The sequence below is a fragment of the Pristiophorus japonicus genome, unplaced genomic scaffold (assembly GCF_044704955.1).
Source record: "Pristiophorus japonicus isolate sPriJap1 unplaced genomic scaffold, sPriJap1.hap1 HAP1_SCAFFOLD_253, whole genome shotgun sequence".
In the NCBI taxonomy this organism is placed as follows: Eukaryota; Metazoa; Chordata; class Chondrichthyes; family Pristiophoridae; genus Pristiophorus; species Pristiophorus japonicus.
This window is the reverse complement of record NW_027252263.1, coordinates 330,691-354,766: the sequence shown is the minus strand read 5'-3', so window position 1 is coordinate 354,766 and position 24,076 is coordinate 330,691. Positions and strand designations below refer to the sequence as shown.

Genomic DNA, 24,076 nt, shown 5'->3' with positions numbered 1-24,076 from the left:
TCTTATATGTTTCGTTAAGATCACCTCTCATTCTTCTGAACTCCAATGTGTATAGGCCCAACCTACTCACCTTTCCTCATAAGACAACCTACTCATCTCTGGAATCAACCTAGTGAACCTTCTCTGAACAGCCTACAATGCAAGTATATCCTTCCTTAAATACAAAGACCAAAACTGTACGCAGTACTCCAGGTGTGGCCTCACCAATACCCTGAACAGTTGTAGCAGGACTTCTCAGCTTTTATACTCTCTCCCCCTTACAATAAAGGCCAACATTCCATTTGCCTTCCTGATTACTTGCTGTACCTGCATACTAATTTTTTGTGTTTCATGCACAAGGACTCCCAGGTTCCTCTGTACTGCAGCACTTTGCAATTTTTCTCCATTTAAATTATAATTTGCTTTTCTATTTTTTCTGCCAAAGTGGATAACCTCACATTTTCCCACATTATAGTCCATCTGCCAAACTTTTGCCCAGCCACTTAGCCTGTCTATATCCCTTTGCAGATTTTGTGTCCTCCTCACAAGTTGCTTCCCACCCATCTTTATATCATCAGCAAACTTGGCTACATTACACTCTGTCCCTTCATCCAAGTCATTAATATAGATTGTAAATAGTTGAGGCCCCAGCACCGATCCCTGCGGCACCTCACTAGTTACGGTTTTCCAACCAGAAAATGACCCATTTAGCCCGACTCTCTGTTTTCTGTTAGTTAGCCAATCCTCTGTCCCCAACCCCGTGAGCTTTTATCTTGTGCAGTAACCTTTTATGTGGCACCTTATCGAATGCTTTCTGGAAGTCCAAAAACACCACATCCACTGGTTCCCCCTTATCCACCCTGCTCGTTACATCCTCAAAGAACTCCAGCAAATTTGTCAAACATGATTTCCCTTTCATAAAACCATGCTGACTCTGCTTGATTGAATTATGCTTTTCCAAATGTCCCGCTACTGCTTCCTTAATAATGGACTCCAACATTTTCCCAACCACAGATGTTAGGCTAACTGGTCTATATTTTTTAAATAGGGGCGTTACATTTGCAGTTTTGCAATCTGCTGGGACCGCCCCAAAATCCAGGGAATTTTGGTAGATTACAACCAATGCATCCACTTCTTTTAAGCCATCAGGTTCAGGGGATTTGTCCGCCTTTTGTCCCATTATTTTACCGAGTACTACTTCATTAGTGATGATTGTATTAAGTTCCTCCCTCCCTATAGTCCCTTGATTATCCAATATTGGGATGTTTTTAGTGTCTTCTACCGTGAAGACCAATACAAAATATTTGTTCAGCGTCTCTGCCATTTCCCTGTTCTCCAGTCTCGTCCTCCAGGGGACCAACATTTACTTTAGACACTCTTTTCCTTTTTATGTACTGTAGAAACTCTTACTATCTGTTTTTATATTTCGTGCTAGTTATACACTTAGGATGTGTTGTCATCCAAGGAAAAATCAGCTTGGAATATTGTCCCTTCTAAGAGTTGTGATCAGGCACACTCAACACACTGCCGTATACCTGACTTCATTCTCGTACTCATCATATGGCTTGTTTGAAAATGCACATTGGAAAAAGTTTAACAGCCTTCTGATCTTTTTTTATTCAATTATTGAACTTAATGTTCATAGCAACTGTGAGCTGTAGGTCTGTTGCTGTTTCAGTGAGCTGTAGGTCTGTTGATGCTGTTTCAGTGAGCTGCAGGTCTGTTGCTGTTTCAGTGAGCTGTAGGTCTGTTGATGCTGTTTCAGTGAGCTGTAGGTCTGTTGCTGTTTCAGTGAGCTGTAGGTCTGTTGATGCTGTTTCAGTGAGCTGTAGGTCTGTTGATGCTGTTTCAGTGAGCTGTAGGTCTGTTGCTGTTTCAGTGAGCTGTAGGTCTGTTGATGCTGTTTCAGTGAGCTGTAGGTCTGTTGATGCTGTTTCAGTGAGCTGTAGGTCTGTTGATGCTGTTTCAGTGAGCTGTAGGTCTGTTGATGCTGTTTCAGTGAGCTGTAGGTCTGTTGCTGTTTCAGTGAGCTGTAGGTCTGTTGATGCTGTTTCAGTGAGCTGTAGGTCTGTTGATGCTGTTTCAGTGAGCTGTAGGTCTGTTGATGCTGTTTCAGTGAGCTGTAGGTCTGTTGATGCTGTTTCAGTGAGCTGCAGGTCTGTTGATGCTGTTTCAGTGAGCTGTAGGTCTGTTGATGCTGTTTCAGTGAGCTGTAGGTCTGTTGCTGTTTCAGTGAGCTGTAGGTCTGTTGCTGTTTCAATGAGCTGTAGGTCTGTTGATGCTGTTTCAGTGAGCTGTAGGTCTGTTGCTGTTTCAGTGAGCTGTAGGTCTGTTGCTGTTTCAGTGAGCTGTAGGTCTGTTGCTGTTTCAGTGAGCTGTAGGTCTGTTGCTGTTTCAGTGAGCTGTAGGTCTGTTGCTGTTTCAGTGAGCTGTAGGTCTGTTGCTGCTGTTTCAGTGAGCTGTAGGTCTGTTGCTGTTTCAGTGAGCTGTAGGTCTGTTGCTGTTTCAGTGAGCTGTAGGTCTGTTGCTGTTTCAGTGAGCTGTAGGTCTGTTGCTGTTTCAATGAGCTGTAGGTCTGTTGCTGTTTCAGTGAGCTGTAGGTCTGTTGCTGTTTCAATGAGCTGTAGGAAGTGGCATACAAATTGGCCAGAAATAGCAGCGAACCTGGGGACTGGGAGAAATTTAGAACTCAGCAGAGGAGGACAAAGGGTTTGATTAGGGCAGGGAAAATGGAGTATGAGAAGAAGCTTGCAGGGAACATTAAGACGGATTGCAAAAGTTTCTATAGATATGTAAAGAGAAAAAGGTTAGTAAAGACAAACGTAGGTCCCCTGCAGTCAGAATCAGGGGAAGTCATAACGGGGAACAAAGAAATGGCGGACCAATTGAACAAGTACTTTGGTTCGGTATTCACGAAGGAGGACACGAACAACCTTCCGGTTATAAAAGGGGTCGGGGGGTCTAGTAAGGAGGAGGAACTGAGGGAAATCCTTATTAGCCGGGAAATTGTGTTGGGGAAATTGATGGGATTGAAGGCCGATAAATCCCCAGGGCCTGATGGACTGCATCCCAGAGTACTTAAGGAGGTGGCCTTGGAAATAGTGGATGCGTTGACAGTCATTTTCCAACATTCCATTGACTCTGGATCAGTTCCTATAGAGTGGAGGGTAGCTAATGTAACCCCACTTTTTAAAAAAGGAGGGAGAGAGAAAACAGGGAATTATAGACCGGTCAGCCTGACATCGGTAGTGGGTAAAATGATGGAATCAATTATTAAGGATGTCATAGCAGTGCATTTGGAAAGAGGTGACATGATAGGTCCAAGTCAGCATGGATTTGTGAAAGGGAAATCATGCTTGACAAATCTTCTGGAATTTTTTGAGGATGTTTCCAGTAGAGTGGACAAGGGAGAACCAGTTGATGTGGTATATTTGGACTTTCAGAAGGCGTTCGACAAGGTCCCACACAAGAGATTGATGTGCAAAGTTAAAGCACATGGGATTGGGGCTAGTGTACTGACATGGATTGAGAACTGGTTGTCAGACAGGAAGCAAAGAGTAGGAGTAAATGGGTACTTTTCAGAATGGCAGGCAGTGACTAGTGGGGTACCGCAAGGTTCTGTGCTGGGGCCCCAGCTGTTTACACTGTACATTAATGATTTAGACGAGGGGATTAAATGTAGTATCTCCAAATTTGCGGATGACACTAAGTTGGGTGGCAGTGTGAGCTGCGAGGAGGATGCTATGAGGCTGCAGAGCGACTTGGATAGGTTAGGTGAGTGGGCAAATGCATGGCAGATGAAGTATAATGTGGATAAATGTGAGGTTATCCACTTTGGTGGTAAAAACAGAGAGACAGACTATTATCTGAATGGTGACAGATTAGGAAAAGGGGAGGTGCAAAGAGACCTGGGTGTCATGGTACATCAGTCATTGAAGGTTGGCATGCAGGTGCAGCAGGCGGTTAAGAAAGCAAATGGCATGTTGGCCTTCATAGCAAGGGGATTTGAGTACAGGGGCAGGGAGGTGTTGCTGCAGTTGTACAGGGCATTGGTGAGGCCACACCTGGAGTATTGTGTACAGTTTTGGTCTCCTAACCTGAGGAAGGACATTCTTGCTATTGAGGGAGTGCAGCGAAGGTTCACCAGACTGATTCCCGGGATGGCGGGACTGACCGATCAAGAAAGACTGGATCAACTGGGCTTGTATTCACTGGAGTTCAGAAGAATGAGAGGGGACCTCATAGAAACATTTAAAATTCTGACGGGGTTAGACAGGTTAGATGCAGGAAGAATGTTCCCAATGTTGGGGAAGTCCAGAACCAGAGGTCACAATCTAAGGATAAGGGGTAAGCCATTTAGGACCGAGATGCGGAGGAACTTCTTCACCCAGAGAGTGGTGAACCTGTGGAATTCTCTACCACAGAAAGTTGTTGAGGCCAATTCACTAAATATATTCAAAAAGGAGTTAGATGAGGTCCTTACTACCAGGGGATCAAGGGGTATGGCGAGAAAGCAGGAATGGGGTACTGAAGTTGAATGTTCAGCCATGAACTCATTGAATGGCGGTGCAGGCTAGAAGGGCCGAATGGCCTACTCCTGCACCTATTTTCTATGTTTCTATGTTGCTGTTTCAGTGAGCTGTAGGTCTGTTGCTGTTTCAGTGAGCTGTAGGTCTGTTGATGCTGTTTCAGTGAGCTGTAGGTCTGTTGCTGTTTCAGTGAGCTGTAGGTCTGTTGCTGTTTCAGTGAGCTGTAGGTCTGTTGATGCTGTTTCAGTGAGCTGTAGGTCTGTTGCTGTTTCAGTGAGCTGTAGGTCTGTTGCTGTTTCAGTGAGCTGTAGGTCTGTTGATGCTGTTTCAGTGAGCTGTAGGTCTGTTGCTGTTTCAGTGAGCTGTAGGTCTGTTGCTGTTTCAGTGAGCTGTAGGTCTGTTGCTGTTTCAGTGAGCTGTAGGTCTGTTGATGCTGTTTCAGTGAGCTGTAGGTCTGTTGATGCTGTTTCAGTGAGCTGTAGGTCTGTTGCTGTTTCAGTGAGCTGTAGGTCTGTTGCTGTTTCAGTGAGCTGTAGGTCTGTTGCTGTTTCAGTGAGCTGTAGGTCTGTTGCTGTTTCAGTGAGCTGTAGGTCTGTTGCTGTTTCAGTGAGCTGTAGGTCTGTTGCTGTTTCAGTGAGCTGTAGGTCTGTTGCTGTTTCAGTGAGCTGTAGGTCTGTTGCTGTTTCAGTGAGCTGTAGGTCTGTTGCTGTTTCAGTGAGCTGTAGGTCTGTTGCTGTTTCAGTGAGCTGTAGGTCTGTTGCTGTTTCAGTGAGCTGTAGGTCTGTTGATGCTGTTTCAGTGAGCTGTAGGTCTGTTGATGCTGTTTCAGTGAGCTGTAGGTCTGTTGCTGCTTCAGTGAGCTGTAGGTCTGTTGCTGTTTCAGTGAGCTGTAGGTCTGTTGATGCTGTTTCAGTGAGCTGTAGGTCTGTTGCTGTTTCAGTGAGCTGTAGGTCTGTTGCTGTTTCAGTGAGCTGTAGGTCTGTTGATGCTGTTTCAGTGAGCTGTAGGTCTGTTGATGCTGTTTCAGTGAGCTGTCGGTCTGTTGATGCTGTTTCAGTGAGCTGTAGGTCTGTTGCTGCTGTTTCAGTGAGCTGTAGGTCTGTTGCTGTTTCAGTGAGCTGTAGGTCTGTTACTGTTTCAGTGAGCTGAAGGTCTGTTGATGCTGTTTCAGTGAGCTGTAGGTCTGTTGCTGTTTCAGCAAGCTGCTTCGGCTGAAGCACAGCCTTTGTAGGCTTGCCGCTCTCGCGTTGTTAGGTGTCTCGTTGTTCCGGCTGACTCCAGAAGTTTACCGATGTCCTCCTGTAATTTGTTGCAGTCCTCTTCGATATTGACAATTTGGTGTCCACAAATTTAGAAAATGTGTTTTTGATTCCGAAGTCTAAATGCTTAATATAAATTGTAAACAACAGTGATTCTAGCACTAATCGTTGTGGAACACCACTACCCACCTTGCCACTGTGAATAGCTACCTTTTACCCCTGCTCTCTGCTTTCTGTCAGCTACCTATCCCTTCTGCTTCTTGTCCCCTGACTCAGCATTCTCTGACCTTGTTCATCAGTATATTATGGGGTACCTTATCGAAAGCCTTTTGAAAATTTAGATGAATTATATTGACTACATTGTCTACTCTGTTACCTCTTCAAAAAATTTAACCAGTTTGGTCAAGCAAGACTTTCCTTTTTGAAATCCATATTGATTATTCGTTAGTATATTTTTGGTTTCTAGATGTTCTATTTTTTCCTTTAGTAGGGATTCCATTATTTTTCCTACCACCGGTGTTAAGCTGACTGGCCTATAATTCCCTGGACATGTTCTATTCCCCTTCTTTTACATTAGGTATTACATTAGCTATACGCCAGTCTTCTGGCACTACAGCTTTTTCTAACGAATTATTAAATATGTGTAGTAATGCCTCTGCTTTCTCTTCCCTAAATTCTTTTAAAATGCTCGGATGCAATTATCCAGACCAGGGGTTTTATCCTCTGAGTTTGATTAGTTAATATATCCCCTCTTTTTATTTTAAATGTACTTATCTCATTACTAATCTCATCATCCAATGTCATGTCTACCTGTTCTGAAGCAAAATAATTGTTTAATATTTCTGCCATCTCTGTATCCTTAGCTGTTTATCCCTTAATGGCCCTTTTTCCATCTCAACCTTCCTTTTTAGTTGGTGTTTGTAAAATATATCACTCTTTTGTTTTACGTTCCTTGATAATTTAATTTCAGAGTTATTTGCCTTTCTAATTGGTTTTTTGACTTCTCTCCTAATCTTTTCGTATTGTCCCTTATCATGCACTCCCCTGCTGTCTATGTATGCCTCTTTCCTTACCCTCAATTGTTCCCTTGTGGCTTTAATCATCCATGGAGTATCATTAGTGTTTAGTTTGTTCTTTCCTTTTAGTGGGATATATTGTTCCTGCACCCTAATAGACAATTGGATGAAGGCAGGAGTCTCGCTATGCTCAGTGGTACAGAGCATACATGGTTTGTGATGGCGAATTGTCGTCGATGCTTTTAGTTTAAAGTTCACAGTGAAATCTGGATGTTTATTTTTATGATTAAGCTTCTTTTCTTGATACATATTAATGATTTGGACTTTAGAGTACAGGGTACAATTTCAAAATTTGCAGACGATACAAAACTTGGAAGTATACTGAACAGTGAAGAGATTAGTGATAGACTACAAGAGGACATATACAGGCTGGCTGAATGGGCGGACATATGGCAGATGAAGTTTTAACACAGAAAAGTGCAAAGTGCTACATTTTAGTAGTGAGGAGGAGGAGAGGCAATATAAACTAAAGGATACAATTCTAAAGGAGGTGCATGAACAGAGAGACTTGGGGGTATAAGTGAACACATCGTTGAAGGTGGCAGGGCAGGTTGAGAAAGTGGTTTAAAAAAAAACGTACAGGATCAAGGGCTTTATAAATAGAGGCATCGTGTACAAAAGCATAGACATTATGATCTGTATAAAGCACTGGTTCGGCCACAACTGGAGTGTTGAGTCCAATTCTGGGCACCGCACTTTAGGAAGGATGTGAAGGATGCAGAAAAGATTTATGGGAATGGTTCCAGGGATGAGGGACTTAAGTTACATGGATAGACTGGAGAAGCTGGGATTATTCTCCTTGAAGCAGAGAAGGTTGAGAGGAGATTTGATCAAGGTGTTCAAAATCCTGAGGGGTCTGGACAGAGTAGAGAGAGAGAGAAAGTGTTCCCATTGGTGGAAGGGTCGAGAACCAGAGGGGACAGATTTAAGGCGATTGGCAGAAGAACCAAAGGCGAGATGAGGAAAACGTTTTTTACGCAGCGAGTGGTTATGATCTGGAATGCACGGCCTGAAAGTGTGGTGGAGGCAGATTCAATCGGGGCTTTTAAAAGGGAATTTGCTAAGTATCTGACAGAAAAACAATTTTCAGGGCTGCGGGGAAAGGGTTGGGGGATTGGCACCGGCTGAAGTGCTCTTATGGAGAGCCGGCATGGACTCGACGGGCCGAATGACCACCTCCTCTGCTGTAACCATTCTATGATTCTATGTAGCATGAGACAAAATGGAAACTGCCCCTTTGATTTGAAGATAAAGTCCAGCAATTAGTAGCACTGCAAGATTGGGAAAGATAATCAATAAATACTGTAGAAACTAGGCAAATCCAGATGTTTTCATGGGATAGTAACAGTTCAGAAGAAAGTGGCACACATAGACAGAAGAGATAGAGTTCCCATGTGTTGTAAATTGGTGGTATCAGTCACCCTGGGAAATACTTTCTAAAGAGAGAAGGTGAGAATAATTGTGCCTGAATGATTGGTGTATGTCACCTAATGGCGTTCCACGTTGGCACAGAATGAGTATCAGGATACTGCTCCTCGGGTGTTTTTAGTCAGTCGCGAACCGAGCAATGGGCAGAATGATGCTGTGACCAAAGGCAGCATAAAGATGGTTAACAACAGATGGCTGAGGAAATTATGTAGCTAGAGTAAATTAAACTAGTTCAGCACTAAACAGAAGTGGTCACAATAGTATGTGTACTTGTCAGTTTAGGAAAGCAGACCTCCCTGCCATTAGCTTCCACACAACTGCATTGTATGAATGAACTGTTTAAATGTGGGAACTTGGGTAAATATTGTGTCCTATTTGTCTACAGTCGATTTGTACCACCTCAGTCAACTGCTACCAACAGATATATGACTCAACAGAACAGTCCTGTACCCAGTCCATATGCTCCTCAGAGTCCTCCAGGTTACATGCCATATCCACAGCATCCGCCAAGCTACACACAGCATCAGCAGATACAGCAAGGTAAGTGTGCACATGTTTTTTACATAGATGTCATGCAGGCATGTACAAGTGTTGAATCTTTGCATTGTTGTTCCACATTGACCAGCTCGAAGCCATTTGCCTACTTGCTTTACAGGCTGCTGGTTAGAGTCTTGGGGCCTGCCTGCCTAACCAAATTGGCGAGCTGAACTTGTGAAGGATTGTCAATTCTTGACCAGGATTCTAGGTGGAGCTGTATATGCTTCTTATAGTTGTTTGATTTTGGGGTAGAGTAATATTAAAGTATACCCTGAGTGTACATCAACTTCAAAAGTTGTGGAAAGCTTGCCAGGCAGGAGCTGGTCCACTATAGATGAGGCTCCCCCACCCCCCCACCCCCCCCGAAGGAGCTCCCAGATAGGTGAGACAACCCCTCCTGAGGAACTGCCAGACTCCCCACTACCATCACCCACAGAGGTAGTTTCTGCATAGGTGTGATGCACTTTCTCCTCCTCCTGCCATCTCTTATGGAGATCTCGCATGGATAAAGCTTTTACCGCTCCATCTCTCCCCCACCCCCTTTACAGCAAGGCTCCTCTCTCAGGCCCTCTGTAGATGGGTTCCTATTCTTACTCCCTCCCCACCCTTCGTCCCTCATTCACTACTGACACAGATTGAGGAGGCCTCATTTCGGTGAGATTCATTTGGGGACTATCAAAAATGCCTTTCTTGGTAGCAGTATTTGTTTTTCTGTGAAGTTTTCTGGGTGGGGTGGGGGGGTTCATAATTCTTGCTCATAGTTCTGAATGCTTGTTTTTCCGTCCTTAGAGTTGCACGGTTCCCCTCTGGTATCAGGTCCTGCGTATTCTGGGAGTCCTCAGAGACCTGTGCAACCCTGCCTGATAGTCCAGGCTCAGCCTTCTCCTCAGCAGCAACAGTCAACCTCCACGCTAGGTAAAGAATGCACCATTTCAGCTGTCCTGCAGATTACAGCAGGGCATGAAATAAGTGGAGATGTGTGGCAAATGCTTGTGTAGTATGCAGAATTAGTATTACACAGTTTGTGGAAAAAGGAAGTGTCACAAGCCATTTGTCCTTGCAAGTTGAAATTCTTGCTATGGTTGTGCACTGCTTACTCGGTTTGAAAAGAAGTTCCCTGTGGGGAGGGCATTCCTTTCATTACATTAATTGCTCTGTTTAATTACTGTCAGCATGTGGCAGCTGAAGAGTATCTTTAGGATGGTTTCTTTCTCTGATCAGAGTGGTCTGTGATCTCTTGTCTGTAACCTGCATTTTAAAAAAAAAAAAACAACTTGTTTCCATACTATTGATTATAGTGTTGTCACTTGGCAGCAGTACACAGGAAAAATGCACTTCAGCCAGTAACCCACACTTGTAAATTAAACACCAGTGGCAGGTCTGTATCCAGCAGCACTTTAGCATTGTACAACTCAAAGTACTCTCTCCAGACACAGCGCCAACTAGAATTCTAGAATTGTCCAAATTCCTTTTTCACAGTTCAACTGGGGACATAACGAAAACTGCACAAACTCATGATCACTGATGAAATGCGAGTGACAGCACTGTCATGGATAAATTTATATAGTCAAACTCATGATTCCCATGAAAATAGTCCTTAGCAAATATATCTGTTTCATTGCTTCAATGATATGTGGCAGACACTACAGACTCTGCCTAGAGAATAAGAAATTTGTGTGAAACCCTCATTATAAATGCAGAAGAGAGCGGGTAATGTAATGAAAGGACAAAGGTAACTTCATTGCATGAGTCTCTTCCAAAATATACATCTGTTAGACACACTCTTAGATTCTTTGCAGAGAAAGCTACTGTCAGTGCACTGTAGATAACTCTGAGGGGAAAAACTTGCCAGCACATTTTCCTTTATTTCATGCCTTTGATGGAGGAGTGTTCTGTTTAATACTTCAGCATTTAAAAAAATATAGTGAATGAGAAAGCCAGTAACTGTTGAGCCCCTTTCCTCCCTCTTCCGCGCCTCCCAACCGGGCCACGCCCCCCCAACCGCGCCGCGCTCCCCCCCCAAACCGCGCAGCGCTCACCCCCCACTGCGCGCCGCCTCCCCCCAATCGCGCCAAGCACTCCCCCCCCCCCCCCCCCCCCCCCCCATCGCGCTGCCGCCCACCCTAGCCATTCGAAGTGAGGTATTCTCATTTTGGATCCCAATTTTCAACAGACAATCATCTTGGGCGGCTGCCCCCCTCTTCCTCTTTCCTGCTTTAATTCCTCTTCCCCCCCCCCCCCCCACCCCCCCTCCTCAAAAGATAACTTTCACCAGTATAGGTCATGTCATATAGAGTACTTCTGTGGCTGGGCTCTTAGGATTGAAGGGTGCTCCCTAATAGTGTCCAAGGCAATTATTAAGGCCGAGTCCAATGTGCCACAATCTTTTTGGGGGTGGGCGGGGGAATGGGGTGTGAGAGAAAGCTCAACAGTGATTGATCTTGGGCACTCCCTAGTGACCAATTTCAGATCCACTTTGGAAGAGCACTGGGATCACGTTGCCTCGCTGCTCACATCTGAGTAAAACAAGGAAACTGAATCACACGAGCAGCGACAAGAGAGATGGCAAGGTATTAATTCTATTCTTGATTACAATTGGATTTTCCAGTTAGGATTGAACTGGGATTTGTATATTTTCTCCATATTTTGGAGATGCAATGAGTTGAAGCCGACTATTTGTACTCTACTATTGACTCACAGACATATTTCCTTTGAAAAACAGTCTCCAAATATAGGGCGCTGACTAGCTGGTTCTGCATCAGAATCGGTAATTGTTATGCCCCTTTCCTCTCAAGTCCTTGAATGTTGTCACCTGAAAACTCTCTGCTCATTTCTCCCTGTTTGAACTCCTACAATCAAACTTCTGCCCTGTTACAGTACTGAAACAACCCTAATCAAAGTCATGAACAGCATTCTGCATGACTGAATAAGGGTGTATTGTATCCATCACCAAACCCTCTGCAGCTTTTGACACTGTCCATTGCACCATCCACCTCCAGTGAAGAGAAGCCATTGCTAGATATGTGTCAGTACAATATACTGTCTTGGATGAGTCTGTTTGAACATTGGTGTAACTTTCGACCCCATCTCTTCTGCATCTCAAAGACTGCCTACTTCCACATTTGTAACATCGCCCACCTCTGCTTCTACCTGAGCTCATCTCCTGCTGAAACTCCCATCCATACCGTTATCCTCTCTGGACTTGTTTACTCCAATGATCTCCTGGCAGGCCTTCTATCCCTCACCCATCGTAAATATCAGGCCAACATACCGTTTGGCGGCCATGCCTTCGGTCACTTGGGTTCCACATTCTCTTTCCTCCTTAAACTCCTGCCTATAAACCCAGCACTTTGACCAAGGATTTGGCCAGCATCCTCATGCCACTGTAAAACACTGCGATATTTTTCTGCATTAAAGGTGTTATCCAAATCCAAGTTGTTGTAATTAACCTGGGTTGGGTCATTATCATTTTCATGCGAGAGAAATGTGCATTGTCGGGATAACCTGAAGAGTATTGCTAGTATCTAAGAGCAATAGTTACATGTTTAGTGGGAAAAGTTTAAGTGCCTATTTCAGTAAATAGAAATATTTATCAAGTTGAAAAAGGAGATAGAATACAGATGTGCTTTTGCAGCATTTTATTGTGGTTTTCTAATTCTAAATGGGGCATTTTTTCTCATGGGCATTTTTGGATTTGCAAATTGGTTCTTTTAGCCTGTTTAGTAAGCAAATTATGAGGAGTTTACTTTCTGAGGAGTGAGGAGGGAGTATTATAGCAAAGCTCAGTCCTGTCCATGCCTTCCAGTAGCATTACCGGATACTGATGAGAATCAGGAGTCTGGGCTGATTGCCACAACTTTGAGGTGAATTTATAATGCCTCAATTGCTGCTCAAACTGAAAGCTAACTGACCGTAGACCCAAAATCTAATCTTGGACTTTCAGCTTAACACTACCTAAGACCGTTGTGTGGGGAGGAGATGGATGGCAGAGAGCTTTTTTTCTGGCCAAGTTCTTTATGTTGATGAATACTGTATATTAAACCAACAAGATAGACTTCAAGAAGACATAGACAGGTTGGTGGAATGGGCGGGCACGTGGCAGAGGAAATTTAACGCAGAAAAGTGTGAAGTGATATATTTTGGTGGGAAGAACGAGGAGAGACAATATAAACTGAAGGGTACAATCCTAAAGGGGGTGCAGGAACAGAGTACCTGGGGGTACATGTGAAGAAATCATTGAAGGTGCCAAGGCAGGTTGAGAAAGCGGTTAAAAAAGCATACTGGATCCTGGGTTTTATAAATAGAGGCGTAGAGTACAAAAGCAAGGAAGTTATGATGAACTTTTATAAAACACTGGTCCAACCTCAACTGGAGTATTGTGTCCAATTCTGGGCACTGCACTTTAGGAAGGATGTGAAGGCCTTACAGAGCATGCAGAAAAGATTTACAAGATTGGTGTCAGGGATGAGGGACTTAATAACAAGAAATAGGAGCAGGAGTAGCCCATACGGCCCTCGAGCCTGCTCCGCCATTCAATACGATCATGGCTGATCTGATCTTTTTCTCGACTCCACTTTCCTGCCTGTTCCCCATAACCCTCGACTCCCTTACATTTCAAGAATCTGTCTATATCAGCCTTGAATATAATCAATGACTCTGCTTCCACAGCTCTCTGGGGTAGATAATTCCAAAGATTCATGACCCACAGAGAAGAAATTCCTCCTCATCTCCGTCTTAAATGGGTGATCCCTTATTCAGAAACTATGCCCCACCTAGTTCTAGATTCCCCCATGAGGGGGAACATCTTCTCAGCATCTACCCTGTCAAGCCTCTTCAGAATCTTGTATGTTTCAATAAGATCACCTCGGACTTCTAAACTCTAATGAGTACAGGCCCAACCTGCTCAACCTTTCCTCATAAGACAACCCCTTCATCTCAGGAATCAACCCAGTGAACCTTCTCTGAACTGCCTCCAATGCAAGTATATCCCTTCTTAAATAAGGAGACCAAATCTGTACGCAGTATTCCAGGTGTGATCTCACCAACACCCTGGACAGTAAATGCAGCAAGACTTCAGTTACGTGGATAGACTGGAGAAGCTGGAGTTCTCCTTAGAGCAGAGAAGATTGAGAGCAGTTTTGATAGAGGTGTTCAAAATCAGAAGGGGTCTAGACAGAGTAGTTGGCGAAAAATTACTTATCAAAACATATGAGATAATGAGGGGACTTGACCAGGTGGATGCAGAGAGGATATTTCCACTCATAGGGGAAACTAAAACTAGGGGACATAGTCTCAGAATAAGGGACCGCCCATTTAAAACAGATGAGGAGGAATTTCTTCTCCGAGGGCTGTAAATCTGTGGATTTCTCCGTCCCAGAGAGCTGTGGAGGCTGGGTCATTGAATATATTTAACGCGGAGATAGACAGATTTTTGAGCGATAAGGGAGTGGAGGGTTATGGTGAGTGGGCAGGGAAGTGGAGCTGAGTCCATGATCGGATCAGCCATGATATTAAATGGTATTATAGGTGGCCTACTCCTGTTCCTATTTCTTATGTTCCTATTGGTGGAAGGGTCGAGAACCAGAGACACAGATTTAGGGTGATTTGCAGAATAACCAAAGGCGATATGAGGAAAAACCTTTTTAGGCAGCGAGTGAATAGGATCTGGAAAGTACTGGGTAAAAGAGAGGTAGAGGCAGATTCAATCGTGGCTTTCAAAAGGGAATTTGCATGGCTACAGGGAAAGGGCGGGCAAGTGGGACAAGCTGAAGTGCTCTTGCAGAGAGCCAGTATGGCTAGATTCCCCCATGAGGGGGAACATCTTCTCGGCATCTGATATATGTGCTGCAATCATTTCCAGGATTCTATGAAGCCTGCTTTATTGAAGATTGTTTAAAAATCGTTCAGTGTTGACACCAATGCACCATGGCGTCATGTGATGCAAGGTTCTTCCCAAAGCAGTCACTGACTGCTGTCAAAGTAGCAAACATGCACTTTGATGTGTACATAGCTTTACCCTGCATTACAACTAGTACTTATTAGTTTCAGTTCAAGTAGAATTCTTTCTTACGTTGAGCAGCCTTTTAAGTAAAACAAACACAGAAAACTCTAGTGGGAGTTGTGTACAGACCACCAAACAGTAGTAGTGAGGTTGGAGACAGCATCAAATAAGAAATTAGGGACGCGTGCAATAAAGGTACAGCAGTTATCATGGGCGACTTTGATCTAAATATAGATTGGGTTAACCAAACTGGTAGCAATACGGTGGAGGAGGATTTCCTGGAGTGCAAAAGGGATGGTTTTCTAGACCAATATGTGGAGGATCAACGAGAGGGCTGGCCATCCTAGACTAGGTGATGTGTAATGAGAAAGGACTAATTAACAATCTTGTTGTGCGTGGTCCCTTGGGGAAAAGTGACTATAATATGGTAGAATTCTTTATTAAGATGGAGAGTGACACAGTTAATTCAGAGACTAGGGTCCTGAACTTAAGGAAAGGTAACTTCTTTGGTATGAGACGTGAATTGGCTAGAATAGACTAGCAAATGATACTTAAAGGGTTGACGGTGGATAGGCAATGGCAAACATTTAAAGATCACATGGATGAACTTCAACAATTGCACATCCCTGTCTGGAGTAAAAATAAAACGGGGAAGGTGGCTCAACTGTGGCTAACAAGGGAAATTAAGGATAGTGTTAAATCCAAGGAAGAGGCATATAAAAAGTAGCATACCTGAGGACTGGGAGAAATTTAGAATTCAGCAGAGGAGGACAAAGGGTTTAATTAGGAGGGGGGGGGGAATAGAGTATGAGAAGAAGCTTGCTGGGAACATAAAGACTGACTGCAAAAGCTTCTATAGATATGTGAAGAGAAAAAGATTAGTGAAGACAAACGTAGGTCACTTGCAGTCAGATTCAGGTGAATTTATAATGGGGAACAAAGAAATTGCAGACCAGTTGAACAAATACTTTGGTTCTGTCTTCACGAAGGAAGACACAAATAACCTTCCGGAAGTACGAGGAGTTCGAGGGTCGAGTGAGAAGGAGGAACTGAAGGATATCCTTATTGGGCGGGAAATTGTGTTTGGGAAATTGATGGGATTGAAGGCCGATAAACCCCCGGGGCCTAATAGTCTGCATCCCAGAGTACTTAAGGAAGTGGCCATAGAAATAATGGATGCATTGGTGATCATTTTCCAACAGTCTTATCGACACTGGATCAGTTCCTATGGACTGGAGGGTAGCTAATGTAACACCACTTTTTAAAAAAGGAGGGAGAGAGAAAACGGGTCATTATAGACCGGTTAGCCTGACATCAGTAGTGGGGAAAATGATGGAATCAATTATTAACATAGAAACTAGGTGCAGGAGTAGGCCATTCAGCCCTTTGAGCCTGCACCACCATTCAATAAGATCATGGCTGATCATTCCCTCAGTACCCCTTTCCTGCTTTCTCTCCATTCCACTTGATACCTTTAGCCGCAAGTGCCATATCTAACTCCCTCTTGAATCTATCCAATGAACTGGCATCAACAAATCTCTGCAGTAGGGAATTTCACAGATTAACAACTCTGAGTGAAGAAGTTTCTCCCCATCTCAATCCTAAATGGCTTAACCCTTATCCTAAGACTGTGTCCCCTGGTTCTGGACTTCCTCAACATCGGGAACGTTCTTCCTGCATCTAACCTGTCCAGTCCCGTCAGAATCTTATATGTTTCTATGAGATCCCCTCTCAGCCTTCTAAACTCCAGTGTATAAAGGCCTAGTCGATCCAGTCTCTTCTCATATGCAAGTCCAGCCATCCCGGGAATCAGTCTGGTGAACCTTCGCTGCACTCCCTCAATAGCAAGAACGTCCTTCCTCAGATTAGGAGACCAAAACTGAACACAATATTCCAGGCGAGGCCTCACCAAGGCCGTGCACAACTGCAGTAAGACCTCCCTGTTCTTTTACTCAGATCCTCTAGCTATGAAGGCCAACATACCATTTGCCGCCTTCACCGCCTGCTGTACCTGCATGCCAACTTTCAATGACTGATGAACCATGACACCCAGGTCTCGCTGCACCTCCCCTTTTCTTAATCTGCCGCCATTCAGATAATATTCTGCCTTCGTGTTTTTGCCCCCATAGTGGATAACCTCACATTTATCCACATTATACTGCATCTGCCATGCATTTGCCCACTCACCTAACCTGTCCAAGTCACCCTGCAGCCTCTTAGCGTCCTCCGCACAGCTCACACCGCCACCCAGTTTAGTGTTATCTGCAAACTTGGAGATATTACACTCAGTTCCTTCGTCTAAATCATCAATGTATATTGTAAAGAGCTGGGGTACCAGCACTGAGCCCTGCTGCACCCCACTAGTCACTGCCTGCCATTCTGAAAAGGACCCGTTTATCCCGACTCTCTGCTTCCTGTCTGCCATCCAGTTCTCTATCCACGTCAGTACATTACCCCCAATACCATGTGCTTTGATTTTGTACACCAATCTCTTGTGTGGGAACTTGTCAAAAGCCTTTTGAAAGTCCAAATACACCACACCCACTGGTTCTCCCTTGTCCACTCTACCAGTTACATCCTCAATAAATTCTAGAAGATTTGTCAAGTATGATTTCCCTTTCATAAATCCATGCTGACTTGGACCGATCCTGTCACTGCTTTCCAAATGTGCTGCTATTTCATCTTTTTAATAATTGATTCCAACATTTTCCCCACTACCGATGTCAGGCTAATCGGTTTATAATTCCCTGTTTTCTCTCTCCTTCCTTTTTTTTTAAAAAGTGGTGTTACATTAGCTACCCTCCAGTCCATAGGAACTGATGAAATAGCAGCGCATTTGGAAAGCAGTGACAGGGTACAGCAGGTGGTGAAGGCGGCAAATGGCATGTTGGCCGTCATAGCTAGAGGAATTGAGTATAGGAGCAGGGAGGTCTTACTGCAGTTGTACAGGGCCTTGGTGAGGCCTCACCTGGAATATTGTGTTCAGTTTTGGTCTCCTAATCTGAGGAAGGACGTTCTTGCTATTGAGGCAGCGCAGCGAAGATTCACCAGACTGATTCCTGCGATGGCTGGACTGACATGAGAGACTGGATCGATTGGGCCTTTCTCCACTGGAGCTTAGAAGGATGAGAGGGGATCTCATAGAAACATATAAGAGCCTGACAGGGCTGGACAGGTTAGATGCGGGAAGAATGTTTCCGATGTTGGGAATGTCCAGAACCAGGGGACACAGTCTAAGGATAAGGGGTAGGCCATTTAGGACAGAGATGAGGAGAAACTTCTTCACTCAGAGTTGTTAACCTGTGGAATTCCCTGCCGCAGAGAGTTGTTGATGCCAGTTCATTGGATATATTCAAGAACGGGGTTGGATATGGCCCTTACGGCTAAAGGGATCGAGGTGTATGGAGAGAAAGCAGGAAAGGGGTACTGAGGGAATGATCATTCATGAATCTTATTGAATGGTGGTGCAGGCTCGAAGTGCCGAATGGCCTACTCCTGCACCTATTTTCTATGTTTCTGTTACTTCATTTTGCGTGAGTTACTTCAGTGAGGTTGTCTCAAACACGTTGGTTCCCTTAGTTGTACAGCAGGGGCTAATGTTCGGGGCCTACGGTTGCTATAGCACAAGTAGAATAGCTTCACTAACCGAGTTTATTGTGCTTTTCAGCTTCTGTATCGAGCCCCATGATTCCCGGTGGCATGCGGAATATTCATGATAGTAAAGTGACAAGTCAGATGTCGGGCTCTTCATCCAATCACCATACAGATAATTCCAGACATGGATCAAATGAGGACTACATACATATGGTTCATCGGCTCGGATCAGAGGTGGGAATATTCTGAATTGATTCAGAAAATGCTCCTTGTACACTCAGACCTGAATTATCGCCTTTGGGAAGAAGCTAGGTGGACTCAGTTCACGTTTAAGTCTGAATCCTAATATGGTGGTGTAATTAGAGTTAAGTATTTACAGGTCGAATTGCATTTTGAATTTTAAGTGAGATTTAACCTCAAGTACGATAAAAGTGGACGGACTGCCTGGCATCGACCTCAGTACCGGCTTAGGAGACGACAACAGCACACCCAGCCCAGGCAAACTTGCAAAGTCCTCCTCACTAACATCTGGGGACTTGTACCAAAATTGGGAGAGCTGTCCCACAGAGTAGTCCAGCAACAGCCTGACACAGTCATACTCACAGAATCATACCTTTCAGCTAATGTCCCAGACTCCTTCATCACCATCCCTCAGTGTGCCCTGTTCCACCGGCAGAACAGACCCACCAGGGGTGGCGGCACAGTGCTATACAGTCGGGAGAGAGTGGCCCAGGGAATCCTCAACTTTGACTCCGGACCCCATGAAGTCTCATAGCTTCAGGTGAAGCATGGGCAAGGAACCCTCCTGCTGATTACCACCGACTGCCCTCCCTCAGCTGATGAATGTTGAACACCACTTAGAAAAAGCACTGATGATAGCAAGGGCACAGAGTGTACTCTGGGTGGGAGACTTCAATTTCCATCACCAAGAGTGGCTCGGTAGCAGCACTACGCACCGAGCTGGCCGAGTTCTGAAGGACATAGCTGCCAGACTGGGCCTGCAGCAGGTGGTGAGAGAACCAACACGAGGGAAAAACCTACTTGACCTTGTCTTCACTAATCTACCTGTTGTAGATGCATCTGTTTATGACAGCATTGGTAGCATGATCACTGCACAATTCTTGCGCAGAAGTCGTCCCACCTTCACACTGAAGACACCTCCATCGTATTGTCACTACCACCGTGCTAAATGGGAGAGAGTCGAGCTCGACTATGATATGTGTGCGTACTAGGTCTATGCAGCAGAGCAGCTCTCCAGTTGTCTTGGTTAACCCTTGCTACTGGATAAAGGCCTAGCTCTGTCAAGCCCGTGTGGCTGTTGTGCAACGGTCACCACACGTTAAAAAATCCACGCACAGGCATCTTCCACCCCTCAAATTCAGGATTGGAATTTCGGGTTCTTCATTGAAACATCTTTTGGTGTGGAAACAAGTCGTCCTTGTTCGAGGGACCACCTATGATGATAAATGGGATAGATCAGAACAGATCTAGCAGCTCAAAACTGGGCATCCATGAGGCGCTGTGGGCCATCAGCAGCAGAATTGTATTCCACCACAATCTGTAACCTCATGCTCCGGCATATCCCTCACTGTACCATTACCATCAAGCCAGGGGACTAACCATGGTTCAATGAAGAGTGCAGAAGAGCATGCCAGGAGCAGCACCAGGTATACCTAAAAATGAAGAACCATCTTGGGGAAGCTGCAACACAGGACTACATGCATACTAAACTGCGGAAGCAGCATGCTATAAACTGAGCTTAGTGATCCCACAACCAACGGATCAGATCAAAGCTCTGCAGTCCTGCCACATCCAGTCATGAATGGTGGTGGACCATTAAACAATTAACAGGAGGAGGAGGTTCTGTTATGTCTTTAGAACTCTTATGAATGACTCCATGAGGTCTGGTATTGTACTAGAGCTTAGTCCCATTTATTGTAACTCCAGAGTGAGGCACAAGCATGGTGGGCAGCCCTTTATACTGGGCCCTGTCACCTGTGCAGGTGACCCTCAAGTCTCCCACCGCAGTGCCCTCTGGTGGCACACCTTATGTGACTATACAGTTAGTATACATGGTCTACATGCATGACATCACTTCACCACAAGTCTTCAATGCAAATTGAGTCGTACATTGATGCTGACCTAGGCGTAGCTCTACCTGATTGACCATTGGAGGGTCGCTTCCAGCTTGGGTGGGTTGGTAGTGAGATTTGTTGCCAGTGGAGGTCCCCGTGGTTTCTGGTTGTGAGTCCATGACTACTCCATTCTCTTTCCCCCCCCCCCCCGCCCCACACACAGATCATGCTGATGGCCCGTTACATGTAAGTTGCATTCAAGTTCATCACATGGGTTTTACATTTACAGCTTGGTACATTTGTTGGGTGGATTACAGTTGTGTTTCTTTTTGTGTGGTACATTTACATGATCAGTACAGGTATCTAAGTATAGGTACACAAGGACAGTCTAGTTCACCCTCATCACCATTGACACCTGGGAGACCCTGGTCAAAGACTTTCCTCGGTGGAGAAAGTGCATCCGGGAGGGTGTTGAGCTCTTTGATCTCAATGTTGCCAGCGTGAAGCGGTCAGGCGCAGGCAGCGGAAGGAGTGTGCGTCAAATCAGTCCCGTCCCCCGACGAGTATCTGTCCCACCTGTGACAGGGTCTGTGGTTCTCGTGTTGGACTGTTCAGCCACCAAAGAACTCACTTCAGGAGAGGAAGCAAGTCTTCCTCGATTCCGAGGGACTGTCTATGATGATGAGATCCGGGTCGTCTGGCGTCGCAGTGCCCCATGCTAGTGGGTCTGTGGGCGAGGTGAGCTCAATTTGCTCGAGTTGCCGGAGCTTAGGGCTCTTGTCGTTACTCCTAGTGTCGGGCAGGCCCAAAGACAGCTGATGTGTCTGTGACCTCCCTGTCCTTTTCGTTTGCACAGTTGCTGCTGCTCCCTAGGAAGCAGTCTGAGTGAGTGAGTGTTTCGTCTAAGTGACGGTGGGGCTGCCTCGTCTTGTCTAGCAGTTCGCAGGGGACTGCTGACTCGCTTTCCTTGAGGGCACTGTTGTGAGCACTCTCTAGTTTGGGATCCTGGCTGGTCCAGGTCCCGTTCGGAGGAGCCGTTGCGGGTGACCCTTCGCTCTTGGGCATTGCCCTGGTGGCGAGTGGGCTTGTGGGCTGCGCCTTTTCCACCCGGGTGGTGGGCGACGGTAGCCTTCTGCGAGCATAGGCGCAGTTTACTGTTTCTGGCCCGTGGCGGTTCATGCCATCGGGTGCCTGCAATGTTAAACCGATCTGAGGCAGGGTATCGCTACTGGTGCCTCTGCTCTCCGGGGATCGTTTTCTCTGCGGCTTGTCTACTTCTGTCAGCTGTGGGGACACTTTATGGTACATTGTTATGGTTCCGGGGACGCAGCCTACAGCATTGGGTAGCCCACTGGACCTGTATACGACCGATAGGTGTTCACACTACATTGGCTTATTGCAATTTGCACTCAACATCACTCAACAACATTTTGCTCGTTACAGCTGGACTTTTACATTGGTTACCAATTTCAAGCAGTTAATTAAAAAATGGCAGGTTACTGGCCTCCTTTAAAATGCCCTTTCTACGTTTACCCTAATTGCCTTCCTTGCGTGGAACCACGTATTGTTGCTCCATTAGCGCTGCACCTCGTGGTTTGGACGCCATCTTTTCCCTGTCTGTGATGTTGACTGCCGCGATCTTCTTTCCCAGGGATTCTGTCACTGAAACCGGGAAGGTGCGTTCGGGTTGTCCCGGCCGGATCATCGCCACATACTCGTGATGAGCGGTCTGTGCCTTGGGGGCTGCGCGGATCTGCTCTCCGGTGCCTGGTCCAACCGAAGGTGGGGGTTTGCTGTGCCTCTGAGCCAATCACTGGAGGGATGAAGTCTTCCCAGTTCCAATGAATCTTCCCCATCCATCTTCCAAGTAGCGTTGGTCCATCACCTGAAACAATCTACAATGGTAAATTGTGCACCGCACCATCATGGGATACACTTAACATCCGCACTACCAACAACTGATATCAGTTCCTTGGTGTAGATGCGCAGCTTTGCCTGAACCGGGACCAGCTTGATCGTTCCATAGCGCCTCAAAGGCTTCCTGGCTCATTACTGACTGACTCGGCCCCCTGTTCACTTCCATGAAGACTGGAACACCATTTATCTCGACTTCCATTATCATTGGAGGGCAATCTGTGGTGCAGGTATATATTCCATTCACTTTGTCCTGGGACTGAGCTGCGTCTCTCGCCGCCATCTCGTTATACGCGCTGGATTCACAGCCATCTGCTGACTCCTTTTCCACGTGGTGAGTCACAGCTCTTTTGCACATTCGCTGGAGGTGGCCTTTTGTGCTGCAGTCTTTGCACACGTAGTCTCTGAACCGATACTGATGAGCCCTGTGATTACCTCCGTAACGGCAGCATGGTGCTACGCGACTTACGTTTGCACCCCTCGGCGGACTCTGAGTTAAAGGACTCGGGGTGGGGGGCGTGCTGGGCTGGGGTTGTGCGGGGGGGGGCCTGTAAGCTATGCCCTGTTCTACACGTTCAACCGTTCTGCCTGTGAAAGGCGCCATTCTATTTATAGTACTTGCCGGGTTTGAGTCCTGAGAGTGAGTCGTCATCTGCTTGGAGCTGCAGCTTGAGGTCATGAACGCCTGGCTGATGCTGATGGCTTTCTGCAGTGTGACGGTGGTTTCGCCAGACAGTAGCCTGTGAAGAAGGGCCTCATGACCGATGCCAATTACGAAGAGGTCCCGCAACGCATTGGCGAGGGATGCACCAATTTCACACGGTCCTGCCAGCCTACTGAGGTCGGCAGCGTACTTCGCGGTTACCTGGCCCTCGGGGCAGCAGTGTGTATAAAATCGATACCTAGCCGTGAGGATGCTCCCCTTCAGTTCGAGTTGGTCCCGAATGAGCACTTTCAGCTCCTCGTATGACTTGGTCGTTGTTTTCTCTGGTGCAAGCAAGTCCCTGACGAGGCCGTAGACCGCGGGCCCACAACTGGTCAACAGGATAGCTCTGCGCTTATCTGTCAGCATGGCCGGATCATCGCCTACCAGGTCATTTGTTACGAAATATTGGTTGAGCCGCCCAATCTTCACCCACTGAGAACTTTTCTAATGCACCAACGTTAGTCATTTTTGCATGAAAGTTTGTAATTTCGTCGCCAGTTGTTATGTCTTTAATACTGTTATGAATGACTCCACAAGGTCTAGTATTGTAGTTGAACTGTTGTGACCGTAGTCCCATTTATTGTAACTCCAGAGTGAGGCATAAGCATGGTGGGCAGCCTTTTATACTGGGCCCTGCACACCTATGCAGGTGAACCTCAGGTCTCCCACCGCAGTGCCCTCTGCTGGCACACCTTATGTGACTATACAGTTAGCATACATGGTCTACAGAAATGACCATCCTCAATGATGGCGGAGCCCAGCACGCAAGTGCAAAATTGAATCCTTCAGCATTTACAAATATCTTCAGCCAGAAATGCCGAGTGGATGATCTATATCGGCCTTCTCCTGATGTCCCCACCATCACAAAAGCCAGTCTTCAGCCAATTTGATTCACTCCACGTGATATCAAGAAACAGTTGAGTGCACTGGCTACAGCAAAGGCTATGGGTCCTGACAACATCCTGGCTGTTGCGTGCT

At 45.8% G+C, this 24,076-nt stretch overlaps 1 protein-coding gene across 1 annotated transcript in view; it reads left to right on the top strand.

The window, feature by feature from the left end:
* The window catches only part of nipblb (NIPBL cohesin loading factor b), a gene marked incomplete at its 3' end in the record, with an annotated part of 524,975 nt that overhangs the window by 183,661 nt on the left and 317,238 nt on the right, over positions 1–24,076 (top strand). The window contains exons 6-8 of the mRNA XM_070871482.1: positions 8,657–8,811; positions 9,598–9,723; positions 18,477–18,637. Coding sequence (XP_070727583.1) covers positions 8,657–8,811; positions 9,598–9,723; positions 18,477–18,637 — 442 coding nt within the window. The remainder of the gene's footprint in view (positions 1–8,656; positions 8,812–9,597; positions 9,724–18,476; positions 18,638–24,076) is intronic.